Source organism: Phyllostomus hastatus, unplaced genomic scaffold (assembly GCF_019186645.2).
Source record: "Phyllostomus hastatus isolate PE091 unplaced genomic scaffold, TTU_PhHast_1.1 phas_contig_1162, whole genome shotgun sequence".
Taxonomy (NCBI): domain Eukaryota; kingdom Metazoa; phylum Chordata; class Mammalia; order Chiroptera; family Phyllostomidae; genus Phyllostomus; species Phyllostomus hastatus.
Genome location: NW_025333537.1, coordinates 10,432,121 through 10,458,380, shown reverse-complemented (window position 1 = coordinate 10,458,380; position 26,260 = coordinate 10,432,121). Strand labels below are relative to the sequence as shown.

Below are 26,260 nucleotides of genomic sequence, written 5' to 3'. Positions count from 1 at the left end.
AGCTCAGGTTGCCGCCCGGGCCTCGGGGCCACTTCCTCCCTCCGGGGGACCAGAGGGAGGTGGGGGGTCCTCGGGAAAGGAGAGACAGGGGGGCGTGGGAAGCTGGAAAGCTGGGAGGACGGGCAGCCGCGGGTCGGCCCCTCTGGACACGCCCCTTCCGCTGCACCCGCTTCCGAGCTGCGTTTGCCGCCCGTGGCCAGCGCGCGCCCACGCGAGCCGGACAGACAAGGACCGGTCAGCGCACGGGAGGCACAAGCAAGGCCAGAGGCACAGAGAAGACACGGGCACGGGCACCGCTCACGTGCCCGTCGGCAGAAATCAACCCGCCGGCCCGGGCTGCGCCGCCCCCGCACCTCTGCTGGAGGCCGCGGGCTCCGAGTTCCAGCCCTCGGGCTGCAGGCCCAGCAGCGCCGCGAAGCAGTCCGACATCTCCTGCTCCGTCATGTGCTCGCCTGCGGGCCGCAAAGGGAAAAGGCGGCCTGTCAGCTCTCGGGACCGCGCAGGGCCTCGAGCGCCCTGCGGTCCGAAAGGGAATGCTTCTTCCACACCCTTCCCACCCCGCCCCCCCGCCCCGAGACACAAAAGCCCCCGAGAGGGGGAGTCCCGAGTCGCAGTCACACACACGTCCCTGCGCGGCGTTAAACGCGGGACTGCCCCTGGGACGTGCTCCGGGGCGGGGAGGGTGGGGGGGGGGAGACGGGCCAGAATTCTGATCCAGGCGGTCACACTGGCTCCCAGTCCCCCACCCCCGCCGTCTGACCACCAACTTGACCGCCTCCCATAACACACTAAGGGCGGCAGCAGGGGAAAAGGCAGCGTGTCACTCTGGTGGGGTGGCGTGCCCCAGCCGCATCTCATCTTTGACAAGCGAGGACGCTGGGTCCCGAGGCCCCGGGGGCTGCGAACATGACCGGCAGGTCCCCGGGGGGCCTCCTTCCCCTTGCCCTCCCCTGCCCCCCCCCAGTCCACCAGCTGGGCGGGTCCCCAGGTGCGTCCCTCGGGCGGAAGTCCTGTCAGACCCAAGACGCCAGGGGTGTGCCCCCCCCCTCCACCCGTGGGAAGGCCCCAGGAGGTTGCCAGACACCCCCGAGTGCGCGCACCTTTGGTGAGGAGCAGCCTCAGGAAGTCCTCTCTCCGGATGACCTTCTGGCCCTCGGAGTTGGTGTGGCCCAGGATGTCGAAGCTCCTCCGCACAGCGTCCATGGTGTTGCCGAAGGGCGGCCGGTGGTTCAGGTAGATTTTGAGGAAGTTCGGCAAGTTGATTTTGTCGATCATCCGTCCGGAGTCGACGTACTCGCTGAATCTGATTTCATTAAAGATGTCTTCGATCTGGGGGGAGGGGTTTTTGAAAAGAAGAAAAGAAAGAAACGCTGTGATAAGCAGAGAGGCGCGTTGGAAGCACTTCTGCGCATGGGGGGGGGTGACAGACGAGTGACCGCAGTCGGCGGGGGGCGCGGGTTGCCCGTCTCCCCCGAGAACGAACACCCCCCCACTGGTTCCTCCGACAGTGAGGTTGTTTAGAAACAGGGTCACGGCAGGGGTCGTTGAGATGGGGTCACACCGGAGCCCAGAGGGCCTCCAACCCACCGTAACTGGTGTCTTTGCAAGAAGAGGAGGGAGACGCAGGGAGAAAAGGGTCCTGGGGTGACGGGCAACAGGGAGCGAGCGACAGTGTCAGTGAAGCAAGGCCGGGGACCGGCTGCAGGTGACCGCCAGAAGCTAGGAAACGTGAGGAAGGGTCTCCCCTGAGGACTTCACTGAATGCACGGCCCGCGGGCCCCTGGACCCCGGACCTGCGCCACAGGGGGAGCTGCTTCTGTGTCAGGCCGCCCAGTCCGCGGGGCTTTTCACCGCGGTCCGGCCCGAAGGCCGTGCCCACCTGTTTGTCCATGGTGTGAGCACCAGCCTTCCGTGGTGAACACGGTTTCACTTTTTCATTTTATCGCTTTTCACCCAAGTGTGCCACACATTGTATCCACTACCGCCTTGCTTCCTGCGTCTGCACGTTTGTTCTATTGAAAAGACAATGAATCCTGGAGAAGTCGGCAATTAGTGTGTATCAACAAGCGGATCACTGAGTGTGGAATGCACATGCAGGACCTGCGGGCCTCGTCGGTTTCTTAGGGCCAGTAACTGCACCACGATTCCCTTTTCCTTTCTTTCCTTTTCACTTTGATTCTGCAGTATTTCATAAAGATAAGAGATCGTACGTAAGGCATGTATCGCTTATGTGGTGCAATTTTTTAAATGAGCACCTGAGAAGCTACCATTCATTGAAAAGACTGATGAAACTCACCAATCTCTAGCCAGACGCACCAAGGAAAAAAAAAAACAAGGGAAAGACTGAATTACTAAAGTCAGGAATGAAAGAGGGGGTACTTGCCAGACCCACCGAACAGAAATAAAAAGGCGGATGCCAGCCAATCAAGTCACTCAGACAAAACGGACAGATGTCCAGAAAGACCCCTCGTGGCCAAAACTGACCCAAGAAGAAACAGAAAACCTGAACAGACCTGTAACACATGAAGAGATCGAACTAGTTGTTCTGAGACTTCTGCCGGTAAATTCTACCAAGTATCTCACGAGCAGTACAACCCTCCACAGGCTCTCCCCAGAGCAGAAGAAAACGGAACATTCTGCGAGGGCTGCTTCCTGCTTTGGAAAAAGTCGTTCTTTTGCGTATTTTTCCAGATTTTCTAGAGCCGAGCCGAGGGTGCTGACGTGCCTGTGGACTCGGATGGGGACGTGTGCTGGTGAGTGCACGTGTCCACTCGGGGCTCTCGATGGGACCGGCAGACGCAAGGAAGAGAAAGGTTTCCAAAACAAACACACACAGCGTCCCTTCTCGCTGCCCTCGGCCCGTGCGGTATTTCTGTGCCGTGCGCGCCGCACTCGGCTGAAATTCGCAAACCTGAATGACCCCGGGGCCAAGGGCTAGGCATGAGGGATCTATTTTAGTGTCTACCTTTTAAACTAATACGTCTCCCAATAAACTGTGGGTGTCGGAAATTCACGGAGAGAGAGGATGAGAGTCACAGAGAAGTGGGAGATGATGTTCCCCCCCAGAACATGAGCTCTACTTTGGCCTGTGGAATGAGTTAGGAAGTGAATCTGTATTTGTACACAAAACTGATCAATTATTTATTGCCAGTTTCTCCCTGCCCCCGCCCCCCCCATAAATGCAGAACAAAAGCTGAAAGAGCACCCATGTGAAGCACTGCCAAACCTCAGCCCGCCCGGGACGCCCCAGAGTCTTGGTCTGGTCCCAGACATCAAGTAAAAAAACAAAAACCTCTTACAATTCAATCCCAAGTTCTGTGACAAATTTGGGGCATCTTCTTTCCCTGTTTTCCACGCATATGAGATATATATGTTGGGTTTTTTTTGCAAAATTTGTATCATACACACACACACACACACACACACTCTCACACATATACTTTTGTATATTTGTGTTTTCCTTTAACACTGTGTCTTAGTCATCACCCAGTATCTTCAAAGAAGCTACATGTTCTCAATGCAACATTCCGGGAACGGTCTTTTGAAATAACATCCTTGGTTAGAATACACATGAACTATCGTTGATAGTATAAAAGCAGCTTTAAATGGAAACACTGTATCATATATAGCATTTATTGAGTTTCTATTATATACAATTGCATGTTAAATTACATACAATTTTATCTATAAATAAAACACTATCCTGGAGCGCATTCTTTACATAGTGCGCTGTGTCATTTGAATAGCGTTAGTATATACATGTGCTACTTGCTCCTCCCTGCGAGCCGGTGGAGGGTGGAGCTAAAAGTACGGTCTTTGACGACAGACCTGGGTTCCAGCCCTGGGTCTGCTGCTGTCTGGTGTGACTTTGGATGAGTAACTTAATATTCCTCTTCCTCAGTTTCCTCATCTTGAAAAAGGGTGTTATATGGTAAAACATATGCATTGGACTATTTTTTTTTAAAGGTTTTAGTTACTTTTAGAGAGAGGCGAAGGGAGGGAGAAAGAGGAGAGAAACATCAATGTGTGGCTGCCTCGTGTGCGCCCCCTACTGGGGGCCTGACCTGGCCCTGCAACCCAGGCACATGCCCTGACTGTGAATTGAACCGGTGACTTCTTGGTTCCTAGGCCAGCACTCAGTCCACTGGGCCACACCAGCCAGGGCTGCACTGGACTATTATTTTGAAGAGAACTGCAACAACGGCTGTCAAGTGCTAAACACAGTGCCTAACACATTCTAAGCACTCCACAGGCAGAAACTACTGGTGCGGTCATACTTCGTATGCCCTTGCCCATTACAAGTAATTATAATATAATATAAACTATGCTCTATAATTGCATAAATTATCATCTCAATGATCATGTGTACACATTATAAATGCGATCCCTGTTTGGCTCCTTCCAGAAATAGCCGGCTGGCCCGAAGACGACAAAGGGGCCCCCGGGGGCCCGGCCTTGCTCGCGCCCAGAGTTGTTATTTCAGAAGACTTCCAGAATTCCCTGTGTGAACCAGCCCGTGTCAAAGGGCAATCAGGGCAGGTGTTCATTCAAGGCTTGTGGCTCCACTTGTAACTTTCACGCATGTGGACATACGACACCTGGACCTTGGCTGGCGCTGCTGCCCAGGCCCGTGACACGAGGGCGGCCCGTCCGCGGGGGGCCAGAGCCCCCTCCCCACGCAGGGTGCCTTCACTTCCGCCCCTGTCGTCCGCCCCAGGGGTTTCGGGCTTGTGACCCCGCTGCCAACTACAGGGAGCCGTGGACGCCCTCAGAAGTCTGCTCTATAACTAAGTTTTACAGCCCCCCTGTTAAAAGGAGGGGAACACGATGCATCTGAACCGAGGCCGCCCCTTGTTTTTGTCAGCGGGCGCCTGGCGCGGGCCGGGGGTGTGTTGTCACACCCCGGCCCCACAGATGTGCGGGCTGGGAGGACCCTCCCTCCTCCCCACACCCACGTCCCGACACACGGAGTCTCTGGAACATGCTCCACGAACGAGGTGACAGTCGCTTGTCACGGCCCCTCGTCTCCCACGGCTCCCTGCACGGGGCGGGGCGGGGGCTCTCTGTGGGGCGGTGGGAGTGTGCTGGGGCTGGACGGTGGGGAGGCGTGGGCAGCTCTGCGGACAAGCCGCCCGCCGCCCGAGTGGGCACTGTCAGCGGAGGAAGGTCGGGCGCCGGCAAAGCCCAACGGGAGTTCTCAGGGAGAGAGGAGGAGCCCGTGGGGGCGGAGCCGGGACAAAGGCGAGCGGCAAAGCGAACAGTATCCGTGTTCTTCAGAGTGTTTTCCCACCGTCGCTGCCATCTGCCCTTTCACTGGTATAAAAGCAGCAAAGACTAACACACGGTTCCTACTGAACACTTCCAACGGGGCGGCAGAACCAGGAGACACAAAGGCCCCGTAACTCCCCATCCCTCGGCAGCGGCCGGCGCCTGCCACAAGGGCGTGTGACTTCCTTGCTTGTCCGCACGAAGGCGCCAGCAGGAACGGGACACAGGGCCTGGGGCCGCCCACGGGGCCGCCCACAGGGCTGCCCACCCTGGCCCTGCCCGGGGGGCGGAGGGACATGCGAGCATCTGCTCTCCCTGAGCCCCACTCTCCCGTCTGTGAGGCGGAGACAGTGAGAGCACCACCGCCGTGCAAGGGGACAGTGACAGTGGGGCCAGCCCGGGACCTGGCTCACGGCGAGAGCTCAGGAGAGAGGGCCCTGGAGCTGCTGCCAGCGGCGGCAGCTCCAGGATCACCGCCCCCCACACCGCTTTCTGGTGGCTGCACGGCCTTGCAGGAGCTCCTTCTCCAAATGCTGTAAGTGCACCCTGACTGCTGTGGCTTAGGGGACTGAGCGCCAGCCTGTGAACCAAAAGGTCACAGGTTCGATTCCCAGTCAGGGCACATGTCTGGGTTGCGGGCCAGGTTCCCCAGTGGGAGGCGTACAAGAGTCAACCACATGTTGATGTTTCCCTCCCTCCCATCCCCTCTTTCTAAAAAGTAAATAAAATGTTTTTTAAAAAATGCTTTAAGTGTGAAAAACAGAAACTGGCCTGTCTTGCCCCGACCTCTGAGCCCGGGTCACGGTGCAGGGACTCTAGGGTGACCGGGAGGGCCTCCTAGAACGGGAGGCCATTCTCTCCCCTTCAGGACGGAAACACCTCCTGACATTTATGTTTCGGAGCAAATACAACGGACGGAGTGCAACTCCCCGGGTGCCCGCTGGGCTCCATTGCAGGGGCAACCGCATGCCCCACCCTCGGCTCAGACCCCTCCTGCTCACCTGGGGGAGGCCGTGCCGCTGGGCCGCCGCCCCGCCACCCCCGCTGGGACCTCGGGGCGGCCACAGAGGGTAGCACGCAGGGCTCGGGGAGGGTTTGCTAGTTTATCTTCCTGGGTTTTGTTCTGAGTATAAAAGCAACGCAAGCTCCATACTTGCCGTTAAGGAAAGCTAAATGTTACAGAAATGCTTGCACGAGCACCCCCCATCCAAAACCACAGCTGGTCCTCATCTGGAGCCAACCCCACCCCCCCCGCCCCACAGCTGGGGGTGTTTTTCAAGGTCACGAGGAGATGACGTCTCCTGAGGCCCACGGCGACGAGCACCCACCTCCCAGAGGCGCCCCACCCACACGGGCCAGGTGAGCGGCAACGAGAAACAACCCTGTGAGCCAGCACTCACTCAGCCCTTCCTGCGGCCCCCCCCTTCTTCGTGGGCGCCACGTCCTTGCCTCCTCACGTGGCGCGGGGCAGCCCTTCTGGTTCCCAAGCCTGTGCCCTTCCCCAGCCCCGGCTTTGGTAAGGAGCCTGCCCTTTAGAGACGTCTTTACGGGGGGGGTGGGGTCTGTTCCTGAGGGGGGCACCGGCTCGCCCCAGAACCTCCCTTCGGATCCATTCGTGCAGCACCAAGGTTCACGTCGCACGCTGACCTGTGCCGACTGCTCTCAGAGGTCGTTTCCGTGCGTGACCTGCGCCGAGGCCGCCCGCGGGTCCGCCCCGCCTACCTTCTCCTCCGACGGGTAGAAGCCGACTGCCCTCATGACGAAGGGGACCTCGGACAGGCGGATGTGCTCCGACACCTCCCTGGTCTCCATCGTGTCGATGCTCTGGCTGCGGAGCTGCGAGTAGTAAAAGTAGTCTTCCAGGTCCTGCATGGAAACAAAGCAGAGACGCCGCGCACAGTCTGGCTTAAGTCTGAAGCCTCCGCTAAGACGTCAAGGGCATCTTTTGCAGCACGCACTTGGGGCCCGGTGGGAAAAAGAGCTTCGGGACGAAGCTGACCCCTGACACGTGGGCTTGGCCCACTTAGCGAGGTGCTACCCAGCAGCTCTGGCTCCGAGGACAGTTACCCTGTAGAACTTCCCTTCCCGGCCTCCGGCCACCAGACTGTAGAACGGGGTCAGGTCTTCTCCGCCGAGGGACACGGCGGCCTCCAGGGCCCTGGAACGGTAGCAGAAACAGGGCCATTAGAAAGCTCTGGGCACCAGCAGCCTCAGCCCTGGGGTGGGGGCCTCGGGGCGCTGCGGCCTCTGAGGTCGAGCCGGCGCAGCCACGACTGGGGCGGGGCGGGGGGGGGGTGTTTTTGGAAACTGGTGAAGAACCTGCTCTCCGAGAGGAAGGTGAAAACGAAAACTTCAACTGCAGGGGCAGCACCCCGCGCAACAGGGCGCCCGCTTAATGATGGGCCAGGCATTTGCTTGCAGACGACAGGGCAGGCCAGGGGCCGTCCGCCTGGGGTCTGGGGCCTTTGGGGAGGGGGCCACTGCTGAGGGAGGGGGCCTGCGTGCCAGAGCCCCAGCCCTCCGCGGCAGAGGACCTCGGCACGTGGCTCGGAGCCGCGCGTGGCCGGGGCCGGAGGCCCGGGGTGCTCCGGGTGAGCTGCCAGCACTAATTGTTCCCGAGAGCATGCGGGAGGCCGCAGGGGACCCACGCCAGTCAGACAAAAATAACCCTCTGCTCTCCGACACGGGCCAGGGTTTCCCAAAATAGGCCCGTAGGTAGGGAAACCTACTTCTCGTGTGAGACCGGCCTCACCTGGCACCAAACGCTAATAATAATATAAACCGTTGTAATAATCCGGGAGCTGGGTGTCTGCTGGTCAGGCCATCAGCCTCCTTGTGGGCGACGAAAGGGCACTTAGGTGTGGGCCGCAGCCGGGCAGGGGCTCGGTCTCCGGACCCGGGCCCCTGGCTCCGCTGCGCGCAAGGGGCGTGGCCACAGGCAAGGAATTACCCTCCCTGAGCCTCGGTTTGCTCCTCGGAAAAGCGCGGATGACGGCAGGGCCTGCCCCACGGGTTGCCTCGAGAATTAAAAAGTGACCACAACACAGGGGTGGGCACGAAGCCCGTCGTTTCTGTCCTGCGATGGATGTTTGCAGAGGTGCGGGCCTGAATCGGGGAACGGCGCGACGCCCCGCCCCGCCCCACCCCACCCCTTACCCCGCCCATCGCGTGGGGAGGCCTGCAGGCCCCGGGCAGAGCGGTTTCCAGGCCTGTGGGGAGGGGCAGAGCCAGGGGGGCAGTGAGGGTGAGACCCGACCGGTCGGCGTGCAGGAAGCACGTGGACAGGGACTGGCCCAGGGGAGACTCGGTGCAGGGTGGCTGCAGCCGTTCCCGCTGCTGACGGGGTGCAGGCACCCCCCCACACCTCTCCGGAGAGGCAACCACAGATGGTGCCTAGTCCCTCTGCCGGCCCTGCCCCGCCCTGCAGGGGGCGCTGCTCTAAGGTCTGGAGTCAGCCCGTTCTCCAGCTGGGCCCAGGGGCCTGCTGGCCAGTCTTCAGCCGGCTCTTGGCTCCGATATTAGCCAGCAAGGCAGGGGTCCAGCTGCGGGGGGTTCCCTCTCCGTGGACCCCCAGGCCAGGCTCAAGCCCAGTCTGAAAGGCTCGACGGGCAGCGAGGCTGCGTTTGGCCATGCGGTTCTGGGGGAGGGCCAGGCAAAGGCCGGAAGGCACAGGGAGGAGTCTGTCCGCCCCAGTGGAACCCAAGGGGACAGGGTCCCGCGAGCCCCGGACTCTCTGGGAACGGCCCTCCGGTGGTCAGAACGGTCCCATGGCCCCTGCGTCCCGGCCACTGTCAGGCGACTCCGGAGGGGTGGGGGCGGGGCCTGTCAGACCGGAGCTGGGCTTGTCACCCTCTCTGGGGAGGGCAGCAGTTGTTTGATATCTGTGGTCAGTCTGTGGCCGTGTTTCAGCCAAGTGACAAAACCAGCCGCCCAGAGGAGGAAGCTGACAGCACCGCTGAGCACAGAGCACACACCACTGAGGGCAGGAGTCCCTGCGCCTCCTGCAGGCCGGCCACCCGAGGCCCCCACGGCCTTCCCGGGGAGCCCCTCTTGCCGCCCGAGCTGGTTTCTAACACGTGCAACAAAAAAAAGGGGTCACTTGGGCACGGAAGAGAAATACATTTACTGAAGACCTACTGTGTACGGGAAGTACACACAGTCGTTCTGGGAAATGAGCTAAAGCTCGAGAACTCTCCACCACCGAACTGGGCGATGACACTCCCGTTCCACAGACAGAGGAACCGAGACTCAGAGAAGTTAAGGGGCTTGCCTGAGGTCACACAGCAAGGAGGTAGGGAAGGTGGGGGTTTGAACCTGGGTCTTTCTGTTCCTGCTTGAGCAGGGCAGCAGGACTGCAGGTGGGTGTGGGGTTGGACGTAAACAAGCGATGAGGAACTCCAAGGCAGGGTCTGGACACAGGGAGGAAAGGGTGGCAGGCTAGCACAGCTGGGGAGGAGGGGGAGGATGCGTGGGAGGAACTCAGGGTGGGGGGGAGAGGGAGGGGGCCTCCAGGGGAAGGTTTGGTGCGCAGCGCGAGGAGGGTATGGGGCCCCGGAGAGCACTGATTAAAACGACTGGAACAGGAGAGGATTTCTCATCTTTATTTCCCCTACCACTCGCCATCGGACCTGGTGGCGGATCTATCTGTGTGTTTACTCTGGGGTTTTTACATTTCTTCCCATTAGCGAGGCGCCGAGCATATTAAGACCCCAGAAGCTGCAATGAAGTACTAATTAGTTTATAATGATCCTTTGTCCCCGCAACAGATTAAATCGAAATTCTCAGAAGCCTGGACTCCGGCCAGGCCCAGGGAAGCCACTGGAAAGCGCCGACACCCCCTGCCCTTCCTCCCCCCCCACCCCCTCACCCCCCCACCCCGATCTCTACCATTCCAGATCCCCGGAGGACTGAGAAGTGGCCGGAAATGAAAAGGGAAGACCCTGGTCTCCCACCAGCCCCAGGTGACAGGCTAGGTGTCAAGGAGCCGCGAGGCTCGCCAGTGGGAGAGCTCACCTCCGGCTTCTGCACCCCCCCCCGCCACCCCGCCCCGGTCCCCAAGCGGGGCTCTCTAGGAGGAAGGTCCGAGCAGCAGCAGCGCGACCTGAAAGCACCCCGGCCCAGAGCAGGCTGGACTGCCGGTGTCCGCTCACGTTCAGGGTAGGAGGACACGCCACCGCGATGTCCGCCGTGAGAGGGGCGAGCACCTGGCAGGGGGCAGGGGGATGCTTTTCCCGGGAGCCACGAATCAGGTCTGTCCTCTCGGGAAGGGCAGGGCCTCTGGGCTGCGTCTCCCTGACGCCTCTACGGGACACGGCCAGGCAGGGGCCGTCCGAGGGGCAGGGCTTGAAGCAGGTGGTCCAGGACAGGCACCCCCTGAATGTAGGGGCTGACGGGATCGCCTGGGGCTTGCCCCTCTCTTGGCAAGAAAGATCCTGAGCTCGGAAGCAAAGGGCTTCACGAGGAAGGAGAAGGGAACCCGTCCGCTCACTGCTGCAGCCTCAATGCTGTGCTGGGTGCTTTCCAGACGTGACCCTGCGGGGCGTTCCGAGGACCCTGTCAAGTCCCTGGGGTCGCCCCCTCGTCACAGACAGGGAACCTCAAAACCAGAGACGATGGGACAGCTGCCCAGGACCCACAGCCGGCAGAGAGGGGGACCCACGGGCCCGGATTTGAACCCGAGTCTCTCTGACCTCGCGGTCACAGCCTCTCTGGCAGCCCACCGTGGAATTCTCCAGACTCATCCCAGGTGGAGGTTCTCGACTCAGGGCAGGGGGGTGAGAGGAGGAGGCTGGAAAATGCGTATTTCCAACCGCCACTCCCTATTTCTGTACCACGCGCTTCGGAGGTCTGGGCTCGGCCCGTCTGGCTGGCGTGAGTTTGCAGACGAGACAGGGAGGGGCCTTCCAGGGGCCACGGGGGAACACGGTGGAGTCACACCAGCTTGACCGCAAACACCGCCGGTCCCCGAGGCAGAGGAGCAGGCTTCCATCCCCTCTCTCGCGGGAGGGGACAGCGGCCTGCATGCAGGGCCCGGGTCACTGCTTTGCGCCCGCAGCCCCGGCCCGGCGCCCGGCACGTGGCCGGGGTTCAGCGCCTGCCTGCCTGCCTGCGGTTGCCGAGCGGAAAGAAGGGGCCTGCCCCCGCCGGACACGGGCGTCCTCACGGGCCGCGCCTCCCGCACCTCCCGCCGCGTCACGCACCTGAGGTTGATCTCCCACTGTGCCACTGATCGGTCCCATCCTCCGGCCGTGAAGGCATGGCGACCGTCGTAGGACAGGGCCAGTCCGGCCACCCCGCTCGGGTGGCAGACAATGGCAAACGTCTTGTGCGGGTTGCCGTCAACAGGCAAAATCTGAAGTCCGACCTGGGGGGGAAGGGGTGACGGGGTGTCAGGCTCGGATGACGGCGCCCTGGGCGTGGTCCCACGTCCCAAGGTGCTCCCAGAGGGCCCCGTGGGTGGGCCGGGAACCTCCTCGGGGTGAGAGCACCGCATTTCGTGTGGTGGGGGGTCGCACACGCTGACCCCTGCGGGGGGGGGGGTCCCGTAGGAGAGAGACGTCAGGTGCCAGCGGGGGCGCAGGAGGGGAGCTCGCCTTTCTCCCTACTCAGTCAGATGCCCACGGTTTCCCGGAACGACCCTGCCACCCTCTGGTTTTACGCTTTCCGACTCGGATCAGTCATTAACCGCACAACCAAGTGTCACTAATGTGTACGTCTTTATTTTTTTCCACGCGAGTCAGTCAGGAACTAAAAGCCCTTTGGTGGGCCGCGTGTCCGCTCGGAAATGCCTTCTAAGAGCCATCCTCGCGCATCGACGGTGGTTTTCACACCGCCGTGGACCCGGATGGAAGGGGCTGGGCCGGGCCAAGAGACTGAGCACCCCCCCTTTTTTTTTAATTTATTCTTTAAGATTCTATTTATTTATTTATTTTTAGCAAGAGGGGAAGGGAGGGAGAGAAACATCAATGTGTGGTTGCCTCTCGCTCGCCCCCTACTGGGGACCTGGCCCGCAACCCAGGGATATGCCCTGACTGGGAATCGAACCGGCGACCCTTTGGTTTGCAGGTCAGCACTCAACCCACTGAGCCACACCAGCCAGGGCCCAAGCATCCTGGGTACAATACTTGGGACCGACTGCCACTCAAAGTGCTCGGAGCCGAGACAGTACCTTGTCTCTGTTGATGAACACCAAGTGGCGCTTTTGCAGCTCGATGGCCCTTCTCACGGGGATGAGCTGTATCTGCTCCATGGGGGAGCCGAAGACCGGCCCCAGCAGCGTCTTCCTGCGGGGGGCGGGGGGGGAAGGAGGGGGAAGAAGCCCGCCTTCAACTCCACTGATCAGGGTGCACACAGGTCTTACAACCGGCTACTTTTCGTGATACCCGAGCACACTGAGAGTCTGCGTCTCCCGTCCTGTCCCTCAGCGGAGCCCGTGCGTCAGAACCTCCCTCGCCCCACCCCCGCGCGCGCTGCCGTCAACTGCGGGCAGCGGCTGCAAGCAGCCAGCGCCCCCAGGAGGCTGCGTGTGAAGAATGCGTGCAGCTTCGGAGACTCCGGCCGGCCCCCTGACGGCTGAGCGGGGCGAACCTCGGGCCTCGGGAACGTGTGCACGGGAGAGGGACAGGAACGCCGCGGCGGCCGGGAAGTGACACGCGCTGGCCGGGCGCCAGCAGTCACCCCTTCCCCGGGGGCAGGCTGGCGGCAGGCTGGGAGCTCAGATTAGAACGAGGCACCCACATGCCCGGACGCGGTCTGTGCCTCCCGGGGCGACGAACCGTACTCCCGCCACGGGCAGACTCCTTGGATCCCGTCTCTCGCGTGAGTTAGGAATCAGGCAGGACCAGGCCCAGGGCCGGGCGTTCCTGGCGCTGGCCGAGCCTGAGCTGCAGGCCCCCTCCCTTGCACCTGCTGAGGCTCTGGAAGAGGCCCTAGCCATTTTCCTTTTTTTTTTTTAAGATTTTATTTATTTATTTTTAGAGAGGGAAGGGAGGGAGAAAGAGAGAAACATCAATGTGTGGTTGCTGGGGGCCATGGCCTGCAACCCACGCATGTGCCCTGACTGGGAATCGAACCTGCGATGCTTTGGTTCGCAGCCCGTGCTCAATCCACTGAGCTACGCCAGCCAAGGCCCCATTTTCCATTCTTAAGTATGTACCTTTAAAAAAAAAAAAAAAGGAGGGCCCACACAGTCGAGCACGCTTCACAACCTGCTACACGTGGAGGCGCCCTGGGTGCAGCCGGCAGCGAGTTCGCCTTATCGGATTCTGAGCGCCTCGCCGACCCGTACGGCTGCGTTTTCTCCCGGGGTCCCTGCCCCTCGCCAGCCGCCAGCCAGTGGGGCCGTGCACGCTCCTGACCTAAGGGCCGAGTACGTGAACGTCAGATCCATCCGAGGGCCCGTTCATGTACGTGTCACTTTAAATCAAAAACAAACAAACAGGGGACACCCAGCCGTGCAGCCTGTGCTTCCAGGCCCCTCGCTGGTACAACAGGGGCCGGGAGGGCACCGACCCCGTGAGGCTGGGGAGCGCTCGCTCGGTGAACACACGTAAGGCTCTCAGAACCGTTGCTGGCGCGCAGCAGAGGCCCTAGAAGGATGCCCCAGCGCTGTCAAGAGATCTAACAGTTGCATAAAATTAACATTTCTCTTCTGGTGGAAAAAGCAGGACGCGCCGATCTCGAAGAATTTCGCACACGTCGTCGGCCTCAGGTAGGAAATCCGGTCGGAGCTCTCTCGCCGTGCCCTTTGCCTCCGGGTCGACCGCGGGAACACTTCGGCCTGTCGGACTCAAGAGTCGTAAATATATACATTCTAACCCACGTGATGATGATTTTATATGAAACAAGTATAAATTACGTAAATGTAATTTTGCATGAAACTATATGCACGCTGATTTGGCGGCTAGCTGTGTTTCACGTTATATCCTGGGGATACGTCCCTGTTTCTCTGCGGACAGCTTTTTTCCTTTTTTTCTTTCTTTTCTAAAAGCGGCACCGTGTCTCCGCACGCAAACGAGCTGCCCTTTAACTAATCCCCTGTTAATGGGCATCTGGGTCGTTTCCATTTTTTAAAATATTTTCCAACGAGACATCCTTTGGCTGACGCTGCCAGCACGTCTGTGGGCTGTGTTCCTAGAAGGCGGAGACACGATCGGACGCACCTGAGGGTGACGAATCACTCTCCCAAAGGTTGCCCCGATTGCCACCCCAGTGGCAGCGGCGGAGCAGCGCTCGCGCCTTGTCTTCGTCCCCGGGCCAGCCCCAGGTGCGATCGATCATGTTCATCTTTGCTAATCTGGTTTGCAGAGATGACCGACTGGCCCTCATTTGCATCTCTGAGCAGCAGCCGGCATCTGCTGGTAGGCTTATTGGCCTTTTCCCGGGAACTGCCTTTTCCTGTTCCTTCAAATATTTTCAGATGCATTTTTCAATGGCTTTGGATTTATCTGAGAGACAATTCCTTTCCAATTAAGGTGTGGTCACGAGGCTTGGTTATTCCTGCAAATCACAAGGTGCCTTCCTCGGAAGGGTGGGGACCCCAGGGAGCCAGAGGTGGTGGCCGCCCAACCCTGCGGACAGACGGACCGACTGAGTGCCACCGGCTCATCCGCTTCAAAATGGCCAGATCTGTGTTATGTGAATTTCTCCTCGATGCATCGTTTCTTAAGAGAGATGCTTTCTGCCAAGTTCAGGTTGACTCCCAAGGGCAGAAACTCCTCGGTGTGCGGCTCCCGGTCCCTGGTCGGCGACGGTCAGCGGCAGCTGCACGGCCGGCGTCCTCCGGCCCCGGCCCCCTGCTCACCAAACCCGGGTTTTCCTCAGGATTGGGCACGTCTATGGGACATTCTTTGTCCAAAAAGTCTGTGTCCATTAACGGCGGTGCATGGAGATTCTGAAACCTTCCTAAAACTCCTTTTCACATATTTCCTTCAACTGTCTCCTTCCTGTGTTTTAATAGGTTTGTTGTTTTTTTTTTAATTTTGCAGGATTTCTCTCCAGCCCCTGCCACAGGGCAGCACACTCCTCAGCCATCTTTCCTGGTATTCTTCCGCAAGGGACTTAAGAAAAAAAAAAAAGACTCTGAGTGATCGTGGCCTTTTGAGGACCTGTCTTACTGAGACACTTTTATAAAACACAACCTTCCTCAAGCCTGGGGCCAGCTACTGTCGGCCAGCTTCGTGAGTCCCCTCTCCGGGAGTGGGTGGGGGTCACCGAAGTGGTCTCACTCCGTCCTGCCCACCTCAGCGCCCTGCCCTTTCCGGCCACAGCCGCGAGGAGGCAGCCACACCACCGGTGGGAAGCGGCTGCCTTTGGGGCTGACGGGCGTGACCTCGGAGCCAGGTGGCACCAGGGCCATCACACCGAGTGGGCGACAGGCAGAGCTGGGTTCAAGGGTTAAGCTCTATGACTTGACATTTGACCTCCTGACACCCCCTCCCCGAACCTCCGTGGGATAACCCCTGCAGGGCCGCGGGAGCTGGGACGAGGAGGCTCGTGCGGGGCCTGGGCACAGGGACGGCGCGGAGGGGTCAGTACTTGGCGTGCCAGGACCGCCGGGCGCAGCCGCACCGAGGCCCACCCCAGACGCCGACCTGTTGCGGGATGCAGGAACCACTGCTCCAAGACACCAAACTTTGCAGACCCTGGGCTCGGTCCTCTGGCCTCTCCTTTCCCTTCTAGAACCCTCTCTTGGCTCGTGTCTTTAAAGTCCCACAGACTCCTGGCCTCCGTGTGGACTTCCAGCCCAGCTGTCCCCATGGACGCCGCTTCCCCGTTATGACGCGAACCCCATGGGTCTGTTTCTGTCCTCGCCGCCGGCGCCTGGAACAGCCCCCGGCTCGTGCAGAGGCTCCGGAAGGGCTGTGTGAGCCGAAGGACTCCTCTCAGAACCAGGAGTAAGAAAAGTCGGACAGCTGGCAGTATCCGAGTGGAAATATCTGTGTTCTGCCCCGAGGGAAGAACAGGGGATTCTAGGGAGCCTCTGTGAAGGTCTGGTTCCTTCACTGAGTCTCAGGCTCCGAGCTCAGAGGCCTGGTCTCAGGGCGGTGCTGGGCTGGGCCTCGACCCCTGCCTCCGGCACCTCCCAGCCTGCCACCAGGAGTGAAAGGGGCTCCGTTCTCTCCTCTGCGCAATCAGGGCTGCTCCCAGGCCCCTGGGCTGGGACTTGGACCGGACCTGGGCGGAGAACCTGACGGGCACGCCCGCCCTGTGTGTGGGAAGCCCCCGGGGCGAACCTGCACATCTTGGTGGTGGCGTTGAAAAGCTTCACTTTGTAGCCGCTGGTGCAGATGAGCAGGAAGCGCTCCTTGGTGAGGGGCGGGTACCAGATCATGCAGGTCGGGTAGTTTTCCTGGTCGGTTTTGTGGATGTCCAGGACTTCCAGGTGGTCTCTGTAGCTCTTGACAAGGTTATACTCGATCTGCAGGGGAGCCCGGAGAGACCCGCGTGAAGACGAAGCTGAACGGAATGAGCCCCCGGTCCCATTCCGACGGGACACCACGGCAGGCCTCCGAGGACAGGACCAGCCGGACCCAGAGCCGAGCAGGCCGCTGGGAGGGAGTATTCACCGTGAGCCGAGGGAGGAGGGAGGCGCTCTGACTCAGGACACCGCACCAGCTCCTGATCCCCCTGCCCCGGGGCACCGCCACGCCCATTTCCCAGACGGGGAAAACTGGTGTTCAGAGAGGTCCCAGGGGCTTGCCCAAGGTCACACAGCAAGGAAGTGGTAGGGTAAGAATTCAAATTTAGGTCCGACTGACTCCAAAACCTGAACTCTCACAGTTAGGTTACGCTGCTTCACTTCCCACGCTCTAGGGGACTCTTGGGGGTGGGAGCTAATTCACATCTAACTCTCAGCACTGGACAGTCACAGACTAGCAGCCTGCTGAAGTTCACCCAGAGGGAGGTTGTGGTTGGCCAGACCAGGATGGAAGGATGATGGATGGATGGATGGATGGATGGATGAGTGGGTGGGTGGGTGGATAGATGGGTACATGGGTGGGTGGGTGAGTGGGTGGGTGGATGGATGAATGAGTGGATGGATGGATGGATGAGTTGGTGGGTGGATGGATGGATGGATGAATGAGTGAGTGGGTGGGTGGGTTGGTGGGTGGATGGGTGAATGGATGGATATAATGAAGGAAGGGGAGGGAAGGAAGGAAGTTAAGACAGATGGACAGATCCACACTGACTGACTGACTGAATGATTTTGAATGCCGCCCGACAACTGCCCCCCAGAAGCCTCTGCACTCAGGACACGAGGCCTCCGTGGCGTCAGAGCCGTGTTAACGCCAAGCGCCAGCTTGGAGAGGGTCACGCTGCTTTGTGGTTCGTTCCTCTTCCCCAACAAACACACACACACTGTGACCCGGCGCTGCGCCAGACGCCGGGGACGTCACAGGGACGGGATGAGTCCTGGCGGCCAGGGCAACGACAACCGAGCCGCTCACCAAGAGCAGGTCCCTGCCGAGGCTCAGCAGCCTGGGCTCGTTGCTGTCCAGATGGACCCCGAACAGGAGGCTCCGGATGCTTTTGCGATGAGAGCGAAGTCTCGCCAGGTACTCCCAGACCCTGTGCCCATTTTTGACCTTGCGCATGTAGATGGCCACAGTGAAATTTGTATCCTGAAGGTGAGCACAAGAACAGAAGTTATTGCTTTGCACCTTTCGCAGCTTAAAAATCATCACGGCTTCCACACCAATTTCGCTGTTAAAATATTTTATCCGAAAAGAGACCTTCATCCGCTGGAGCAAGTGGTGAAATAACGCCCAGTGTACAGAAGGGGAAAACCAAGGTTCGAAGTTGGCAAGTGGCAAAGGCCGTGGGGGGAGAAAGTCCCTCCGACACCACAGTCCCCGCCTCCTTCCCTGGGGAAGCCCTGACCTTTTGCCTTTGTCTCCCACCTCTTCGCCCAGCTCCTCACGTTCAAAGGCATGATTTTTTTTTTAAGTGTGGTGGCTGAGAGTGAAACAGTCAGAGAGTGGGCGGGACCAGCAGGGAGGAGGCCACCTCAGTGTGTGGGTGGGAAGGTGCCGGGCGGCTTTGGCCTCTGTACGTGTGCATAATTCACACCCAGCACAATTCATTTAAAGGGCGCAGTCCAGCCCTGGCTGGTGTGGTGCAGCTGGAACATCACCCCACAGACCGAAACGTTGTAGGTTCGATTCCTAGTCACAGCACATGCCTGGGTTGTGGGTTCGGTCCCCCCGCTCCGTTGGGGCATGTGTAAGAGGCAACCAATCAATGTTTCTCTCCCTCTCTTCCCTGCTCACTCACATAATAATGATAATAACAGTAACAATGACGACAAAGCATGCACTTCCATGGCCTTTAGTATATTCAGAGCTGGACATCCATCATCACAATTATAGAATGTTTTCATCACCCCAGAAAGAAACCCTGAACCCTTTAGCAGCCGTTCCCCACCTCCCAGCTCCCCTTCCTTTTTAAAAAAGTTATGGATTGATCCGAGAGAGAGAGAGAGAGAGAGAGAAACATCGATTGGTTGTTCCACTCATTTATGCATTCATTGCTTGATTCTTGTAAGCGCCCTAACCAGGGACTGAACTCGCAACCCTGGGGCAGAAGGAGGACGCTCTAACCAACTGAGCTACCCGGCCGGGGTCCCTTTGTGGTTTTAAATAAGGCTGCCGAAGCCCAGGACAGCTCCGAGCGGAAACACTTACAGCGGTTGCCATGTACTTGGAGTCGTGGGAGAAGCTTATGTGGGTCACACAGGTTCTGGAGTATTTGAAAGGCTCTGGGGTTTCGTTTTGCAAGGACATCGCGTCAAGGATGTAAACCGTCCCCTCTGTGAAGCCGGCGCCCAGGACGGCCCCTGCAAGCACAAGCCAGAGAACAAGGGTCGGAAAGGACTCCGGCCGTTTGAGAAACACAAGCTCGCCCTGGCTGGCATAGCTCAGTGGATTGAGCACGGGCTGCGAACCAAAGCATCGCAGGTTCGATTCCCAGTCAGGGCACATGCCTGGGTTGCAGGCCACGGCCCCCAGCAACTGCACATTGATGTTTCTCTCTCTCTTTCTCCCTTCCCTCTCTAAAAATAAATAAATAAAATCTAAAAAAAAAAGAAAAAGAAAGAAACACAAGCTCATGCCAGGCCGTGTTCGAGGAGCTGAGGAGACAGCGGTGACTGTGACAGGCAAGGTCCCTCGAAAGAGAAAAAAACGGAGAAGTCTGGCACCCTGGGGTGAGCGCTCAGATGCTACTGAGCTCAGAGAGCTGCAGGCGCCAGAGGGAGCAGGCGTCTCAGCGAGCCCGGTGGCGGGGAGGGGTCAAGGTGAACTTGCAGGGGCAGTGGCAACCAAGGCCACGGCCACGGCCCCTTGGGTCTGTGTCAGCTTGGACCCTGAGACAAGAAATGGAAATACCTTCCGGGTTGTAGGTCAGACTCTGAACCCCGAGCCCCTTCTCAAAGACCCTGCTGAAAAGGTATATCTTCTTCTCGTAGTCCCACACTTTGATCATCCCGCAGAAACTCCCAATGGCGACCAGGGCCTGGTACGGGTGGCAGGCGATGGCGCAGATGGCGCCCTTGGGCTCCGTGAACAGCTTCTCGAGCCTGGTCTCGTCCGCCTTCAAGTGGTACACGGTCGCGTCCGACGTCCCGATGATGAAGTTCCTGTTCGCCAAGCGGAGACCAGGCAGCCTCAGCGGCGGCAGGGGCCAGGCCCGCCGGCTCTGCCGCGGCTCCTAATGGCACACGAGCCGCCTCTGTCGTCTGTAATTTAGTGACATTATTAACCCGACGTCTCCAAAAATACACCGCTAACACCCAGCAGCCTCCGTTGGCAAGTGAAAAAGCCCACATGTCCACATGTAAATTGAGTCGTTAAGCATGCAGATGGACAGTCGGTTGTACAATTAGCTAATCTGCACATGCAAATATTCATTTGTGTATGCAAATATGGAGTTTGGTGCACTCTTCGCGCCGTGCCCGCAGACCCTGCAAGGGTAATTAAGCAGGCTCACGGATAATTCCATCTTGAAACGTTATGGCTATTAATTATCAAATGCCTTTGCCTGTGCTGCTAGGACAAGCCGGGCTCTGAGAAGAGACCCAGGGACTCCGGCCGGAGCAGAGATTACAGCTCAGGGACGAGCCCTTTCCAGCTTCCAGCCACCAAAGAGTCTTAATATGAGAATGGCGTTTCATTGTAAAAAAATGATTAGTGATGACAAGCAGCCAAAGGGACCCATCTCCAAGCCAGGGACAGGGGTGCCGAGGACGTCCAGGCCCCCCCATGCCGCATCCCCGGCACCGGGAGAACATTCCGGGGCGGCGTGCACACCGAGAGGAGACAGCAACTGTGTTCCGACCACTCAGATGACCGGACTCATCGGTTCGTGAACAACCTACCTGATGACGAAGAGGTCGCTTTTCAACGTGCAGTTGGTAGGGTAGTTGGACTTTTCGGTGGGCGGGGTGGCCGGGGTCTTGGAGAAGGACAGGGACCTGATGGCGCTGAGCTTGAAGTGGCTCTGCCAGCTGACGAGGGACAGGGTGTGGTCGTAGAACTTGATGTTCCCCTTGACGTCCCCCGTGACGATGTAGCTGCGGCGGGAGAGCACCACCAGCTCATTAGTGGTTAGTGAACAGGCAGGAGGACCACCCGCCGAGCGCTCGGTTGTGCGTGTCGGGCTGGGGACTCCGGGGGCTGTCAGCAGGCCACTTCACGCTCGGCCCTCCGAGGCTGGCGCTGCTGGCGCCCCCTTGCCTTCCAGGAGACGAAGACTCGGAAGAGCGGAGGAATTGGCGCGAGGCCAGGGGGTCGCGGGACTTCGCAAATACGGACGCAGGGTGCCCAGTTAAATCTGAGTTGCAGATCAACAATGAGCAGTCGTTTAGTACAAGCATGTCCCCAATATTGCATGGGACATACTTACGCCGGGAACGCCCCCTCCCCGCCCCCCAGGGCCCCGCGGCGGCGAGACCGCGCAGGGACCCGCTGAGTCTCATGCCAAGTCCCTGCCCCCCGAGACCAGCCCAGTGATGCGCGATCTCCGCGGTGAGACCCCATAGGGCCGCAGAGTCGACCTGCCGGCCCTCCGAAATCGCACAGCTGCCAAGGGGGCGCCCGTCCCTGGCCGGGCCCGCGCCGCCGCTGGAGCGGTCATAAAGCCCTGCCCGGCTGTCTCGGCCGGAGGCAGAGCCGCCCGACAAAACGGCTTTTATTTCCCGTTTTTTTATGGATCCTCAGATTCATTCCAAACGGGCTGGCTTATTTTAAGCCTCTGACACAATTCTAATCACGGGGAAGCAGCGGCAGGAGGGTGAATTTCCTCTTATATACACGCAAAGCGATTGCACGAGATTTCTGATTAATAAGCGAGGCAGGTGGGCCGAGACATTGGCTAAACCATCTTCCACTGCCCTCTGCTGGACAGAGAGGGCAAGCACAGGCCCCGTGTTCTCCGAGCCCTTTCCGCTAGGGGCTCCCGGTCCAGGCTGGGTTTGGCAGAGCGTGGAAAGGAGTAGCCGAGGCCTGGATCTCGCAGGGCCCTAACCCCCGCTAATTCCCGGTTGACTGCGTCGTCCACTGCGGTTCTACTACTGTCTTTCCACGCTGCTGAGTGAGGGTGCCAGGCCCTCACTGCCCCCGGACTGAGAAGGAAGGAGAAAGAAAGCAAAGGGGCTTTGGGGAAGCAGGGGCGCAGGGACTCCAGCTGTACGGGCAGGGTCTCAGTCATCAGGGAATTCTCCCCATCGTCTGCGGGGACTTCCCTAGCACACTGACGACGGCTCACGGACCCGGAGGTCCGCTGTGCCAGGCGGGGCGCCTGCCTTGTCTCCCCGGACCCTCGCTCACGCACTCTGACTCGGACACTGTGGCTGTGCCCATTTCACAGACAGGAAAATGGAGGCTCGACGAAGCTCGGGGCCTCGCCCACTCGGCAAGACAGGGGTGTGACAGGGACGTGAACCCCTTCTCTCGGAGGTGAGGCCTTTAAGGGTCACCTTTGAACCCCCACAGAGCCTCTCAAAATCAAAGAGGCCGTGAGCTTTGTAAAGCTCTGCTGTATTTCACCTTCTTATAACAGGTAATTTTGTAAGCGGAATAAACACTATAGCTATTCATGTTATTTTCTTAAAGTATGTAAAATTTAGGGTACAGAATAAGTCTGTTTAGTGCAGGAGTAAAAAAACAGTTACTTTTTGTTTCAGCAAACACAAAGGGATTTTTAAAAAAGAACGCATGTGTATGATGATAAAGAAGCAAGCAAACCAATGAGCACAAATGAGACCATAAAAAGCCACTCCCCCGCCCCCACCGCCCCTCCTGACCCTGGTTCTCAGTCCTCTCCCTCAGAGGCCGCCACGTGCCCAGCTAACTTCCCCGGAAACATTCCTTCGTGCAACAAAATACGGATGCACAGTCAAAGGGCTTTCAAATACTTTTGGGGTCGTCCCCAGCTACTACTTTTTAGCTGGGCTAACCACCTGTCGACCGTGGTGAGCACAGTGATCCCCTCCTTCTGCACGTGAACCAGTTTACAAGGCTTGATGTAGGGGAGGCCCAGAGAGGCGGAGGCCGCGGGCGGCGGGCGGCACACGTCCCAGACGACCAGCTTCCCCTCCATGGTGGCCGAGAGCATCTGCGTTGAGTTCAGGTGGAACACGGACTGGCTGAACTTCCCCACCAGCTTGTTGAACGTCTGCATTGCAAAAGGCAGATCATGCGTTACTGTTGGTAGCAAATCTAGAACACAGCGTTCTCTAATACTGCACTGAAATGCAGTAGAAAAGGATGAAAAAGCTACAAAAAAAAAAGCCTGAACTAAAAATGAACACTCCCCATGGATTGCCGGGGGTCCAGGCAACGCTCTGAGCCTCGCTCGCTAAGAACGAGGGGAGGGTTGTGAACTCGGGTCTCGGACCTGTTTGCTTAAAGCAAATGACGCCAGAGCGGCCAGCCCCTGTTTAGACACGTTTACCTCCTCTCACCGAGGGCGCAGGGAACCTGATGCGCAGGGAACCTGATGCGCAGGGAACCTGATGTCCGCTGTACACGGAAGCGTGCCCCGCCGTGAGGTGTCACGAGATCGTTCTCCCTGTGATCATCCAGTGTTTTCCCGACCGTAGGAAGTGAGCACCGTACACAGAAGTGCCCCTCAAGCGCCTTATTGAATCTGTGCTACGTAAAACGAGGCCGTAGGCCGCATTCCTTGGACGATGTCTCAGAGGGGAAGTACAGAAAGAACCCAGGCAGTGAGGGAAGCCCCTCAGGGGGTGTTCAGCAAAGGAGCGGAAGAAAGAAACTCCCAGTTCAAGGTCAGACACAGTGAGTCTGCCAGCCGGCTGTTGCACCAGGCGGAGGAGAGCCCGAGGCCCGCCCCGTTCTGGCTAGAGCGGAGGCCAGTGCAGGACCGGCACCGGCCCAGCGAGGGCGCCCAGATTCCCCCAAGAGCAGCCCCGTTCCAACAGGAGGCATTTCTGTTGTTCCGGACTGTGGAGACTTCATGGGGCATCACTGCCACAGACACCCAGAGGTGACCGCACTTACTGGTTGGAACTTTGATTCAGGAAAAACAGGGTTTGCAGATGGGGTGATGCTTCCCAGGTCTGTCCATCTCATCTCGGTCTTTTCTTTCAGCAGCCCCCCCCCCCCAAACATGGACTTTCTGGAAGTCGGGACCAGAGAGAAGACAGGAGGAGGGAAAATCGTCACGCGGCCCTCGCTGGGAGCAGACCACGGGGGTCTCCAGTGAGGAGACGCCGCCCGAGACGGGGCTCAGCTCCGCGCCACAGGCCCCTGCCCCGGGTGAGCAGGCAAGGAGGGCATTTCTCTGCGTCTCGACGGGCCCTTAGGAATCCGAACACCCAGTTATCATTTTTTATTACTCTGAACACTGAGAAGCTTAAACGGTATCCGCCCACGTTCAACGGCTCCACATACAGGAAGCTGTACTTGCATATAGACTTGTCATGTGCACGTCCACCTTATGGAAGCCATTACTGTTTTTTGTGGGGGTTTTTGATATTTTCTCATGGGAGTACTTCCATTATTTACAACCGACAAATTCAATGTGGCAAAGGACCCACCTAAAATTTTCCAATTATTTCCCCAGAATAAGACTCGAGAGTAGCCAAAAATGACTAAGCTCACACGTGCATGCTTTTTCTCCACGCAATCAGAAAAAGCTACCGGCAAACTCACTTTTTCGGTCAAAAGCGGGGCGCTGTGAATAAGTGTCTCTCTCTCTTCATGCTGGTAAATACAGAAAAAAAAAATCATCATTACTAAAACAAGACCCGGTTTCCAAAGGAAGAACTATATGTGACGACAAGATCGAAACAGCTGCTTCCAAAAAGGATCAGAGCTTTGCAATTTTCACAGGTGAGAAAGAGAACCTGCTGCCTCCAGAAACACCTGAAAACATTCAGAGAGAAAAGCAAATACATTTTTAAAAAGCCACAGATGATTGTGACTTTAAAGAAATTTTACATTTATAAGGCTTTTAAGCTATCATACATGCCTGAAATAATGACTACCCCTCGGAATCAGCCAATCAGTGTGTTTTTGTTATTGACTGGCATCTCTTATTGAGGCAAGATTCATGAAACATAAAATTAACCATTAACCGTTTAAAAGTGTACAAATCAGCCCTGGCTGATGTGGCTCAGTGGGTTGAGCGCTGGCTTGCGAACCGAACAGTGGAGGGTTCGATTCCCAGTCAGGGCACGTGCCTGGGTTGCGGGCCAGGTCCCCAGGGGGCCCGCCCCAGGCCCCCCTGCAGCCCTGACAAGCCACCACTCTGCACGCTGTCTCGCTGGGTCTCCCCACTCCGCACATGTCACATTCCTGGCCCCCCACCACGTGACTTTCTGTCTGGCCTCTTTCACTCGCGCCGTGTTTTTCAAGGTCCGCCCGCGTGGTGGGAGGAGTCGGCACTTCGTTTCTCTTACTGGCTGAACCGCACGGCCGGCCCACCACGCCCCGCCCACCCGCGCATCCGCCGACCGGCACTCGGTCTGGCTCAACCTTCTGCTTACGGCCAACGCGGCTGCCGTGTGCGTGTGTGCGTGTGTGTGTGTGTGTGTGTGTGTGTGTGTGTGTGTGTGTGTGTGTGTGTGTGTGTGTGTGTGTGTGTGTGTGTGTGTGTGTGTGTGTGTGTGTGTGTGTGTGTGTGTGTGTGTGTGTGTGTGTGTGTGTGTGTGTGTGTGTGTGTGTGTGTGTGTGTGTGTGTCTGCCTGGTTCCGGCTCTTCTCAGGCTGCGCCTGGGAACTGCGAGTCTCGTGAGAATCTGACGTTTAGCTTTTGATGCAGTTTTAACCTCACGGTTTTGCCCTGTGTCCGGTGTACACATCGCTGATCTGTTCACTCACTCCTGTCTACAAGGAAATAAGGTCCGTGGTCTCAGGAAAAAAAAAAAAAATACCCTGTATCTTAGAACCGTTAAGTATATTTACATAAATATTTGCCTCGTTACTTTAAAAAACCAAATAATATTTAAATTATCTACTTCTGATTTAATATGGTGATTTTCAGCGTGACTAAAATAAGTACTGTAATTAAATCAAAACATTTTAATACGTATCTATTGCTTCTTAAGTACATGCAATGTTGTTACATTACCAAGACTCAAAGAATGAACACGTACTTCTCTGCACATTTGAAACGAATCAAAATATTTCCACTTACCCACAGATAATATATGACTTGTGTCTTACTGTTGCTCACCAATTCTTTATTGTTTGTTGGATTAAAGGTAAGGTAGTTCTGAAATATAAAGAATGAAGACATATTACAGTACAATACATTTCCCGTTTCTGGCTACGCTCGATGTTAAAATTAAGTGATATTTTTGTTAAAATAAATAACTGGGTAGGAATATAAAACAGGAAAGACATGGCGTTTTATGAGCAATAGGAATATAATTTAAATACCGAGCATTAAAATTAATGGTCTCCATGTATTCCCTTTCTTATTTAGTCTCATTTATTATAATCCTTCATCCAGAACGTGGAACAAGC

The 26,260-nt window shown here is 57.8% G+C and overlaps 1 protein-coding gene across 1 annotated transcript in view; it reads right to left on the bottom strand.

Annotated features, from left to right (window-relative positions):
* CFAP251 (cilia and flagella associated protein 251) overlaps positions 1 to 26,260 on the bottom strand; it is a 40,188-nt gene continuing 13,928 nt past the window's right edge. The window contains exons 7-20 of the mRNA XM_045844294.1: positions 25,929 to 26,006; positions 24,444 to 24,494; positions 22,727 to 22,941; positions 20,645 to 20,839; positions 19,656 to 19,906; positions 18,954 to 19,105; positions 17,718 to 17,891; positions 16,503 to 16,687; positions 12,437 to 12,551; positions 11,469 to 11,632; positions 7,336 to 7,426; positions 6,991 to 7,134; positions 1,101 to 1,329; positions 1 to 452 (exon numbers count right to left, since the gene is read on the bottom strand). Of these exons, the coding sequence (XP_045700250.1) occupies positions 319 to 452; positions 1,101 to 1,329; positions 6,991 to 7,134; positions 7,336 to 7,426; positions 11,469 to 11,632; positions 12,437 to 12,551; positions 16,503 to 16,687; positions 17,718 to 17,891; positions 18,954 to 19,105; positions 19,656 to 19,906; positions 20,645 to 20,839; positions 22,727 to 22,941; positions 24,444 to 24,494; positions 25,929 to 26,006 (2,178 nt within the window). The 3' untranslated portion in view covers positions 1 to 318. The remainder of the gene's footprint in view (positions 453 to 1,100; positions 1,330 to 6,990; positions 7,135 to 7,335; positions 7,427 to 11,468; positions 11,633 to 12,436; positions 12,552 to 16,502; positions 16,688 to 17,717; positions 17,892 to 18,953; positions 19,106 to 19,655; positions 19,907 to 20,644; positions 20,840 to 22,726; positions 22,942 to 24,443; positions 24,495 to 25,928; positions 26,007 to 26,260) is intronic.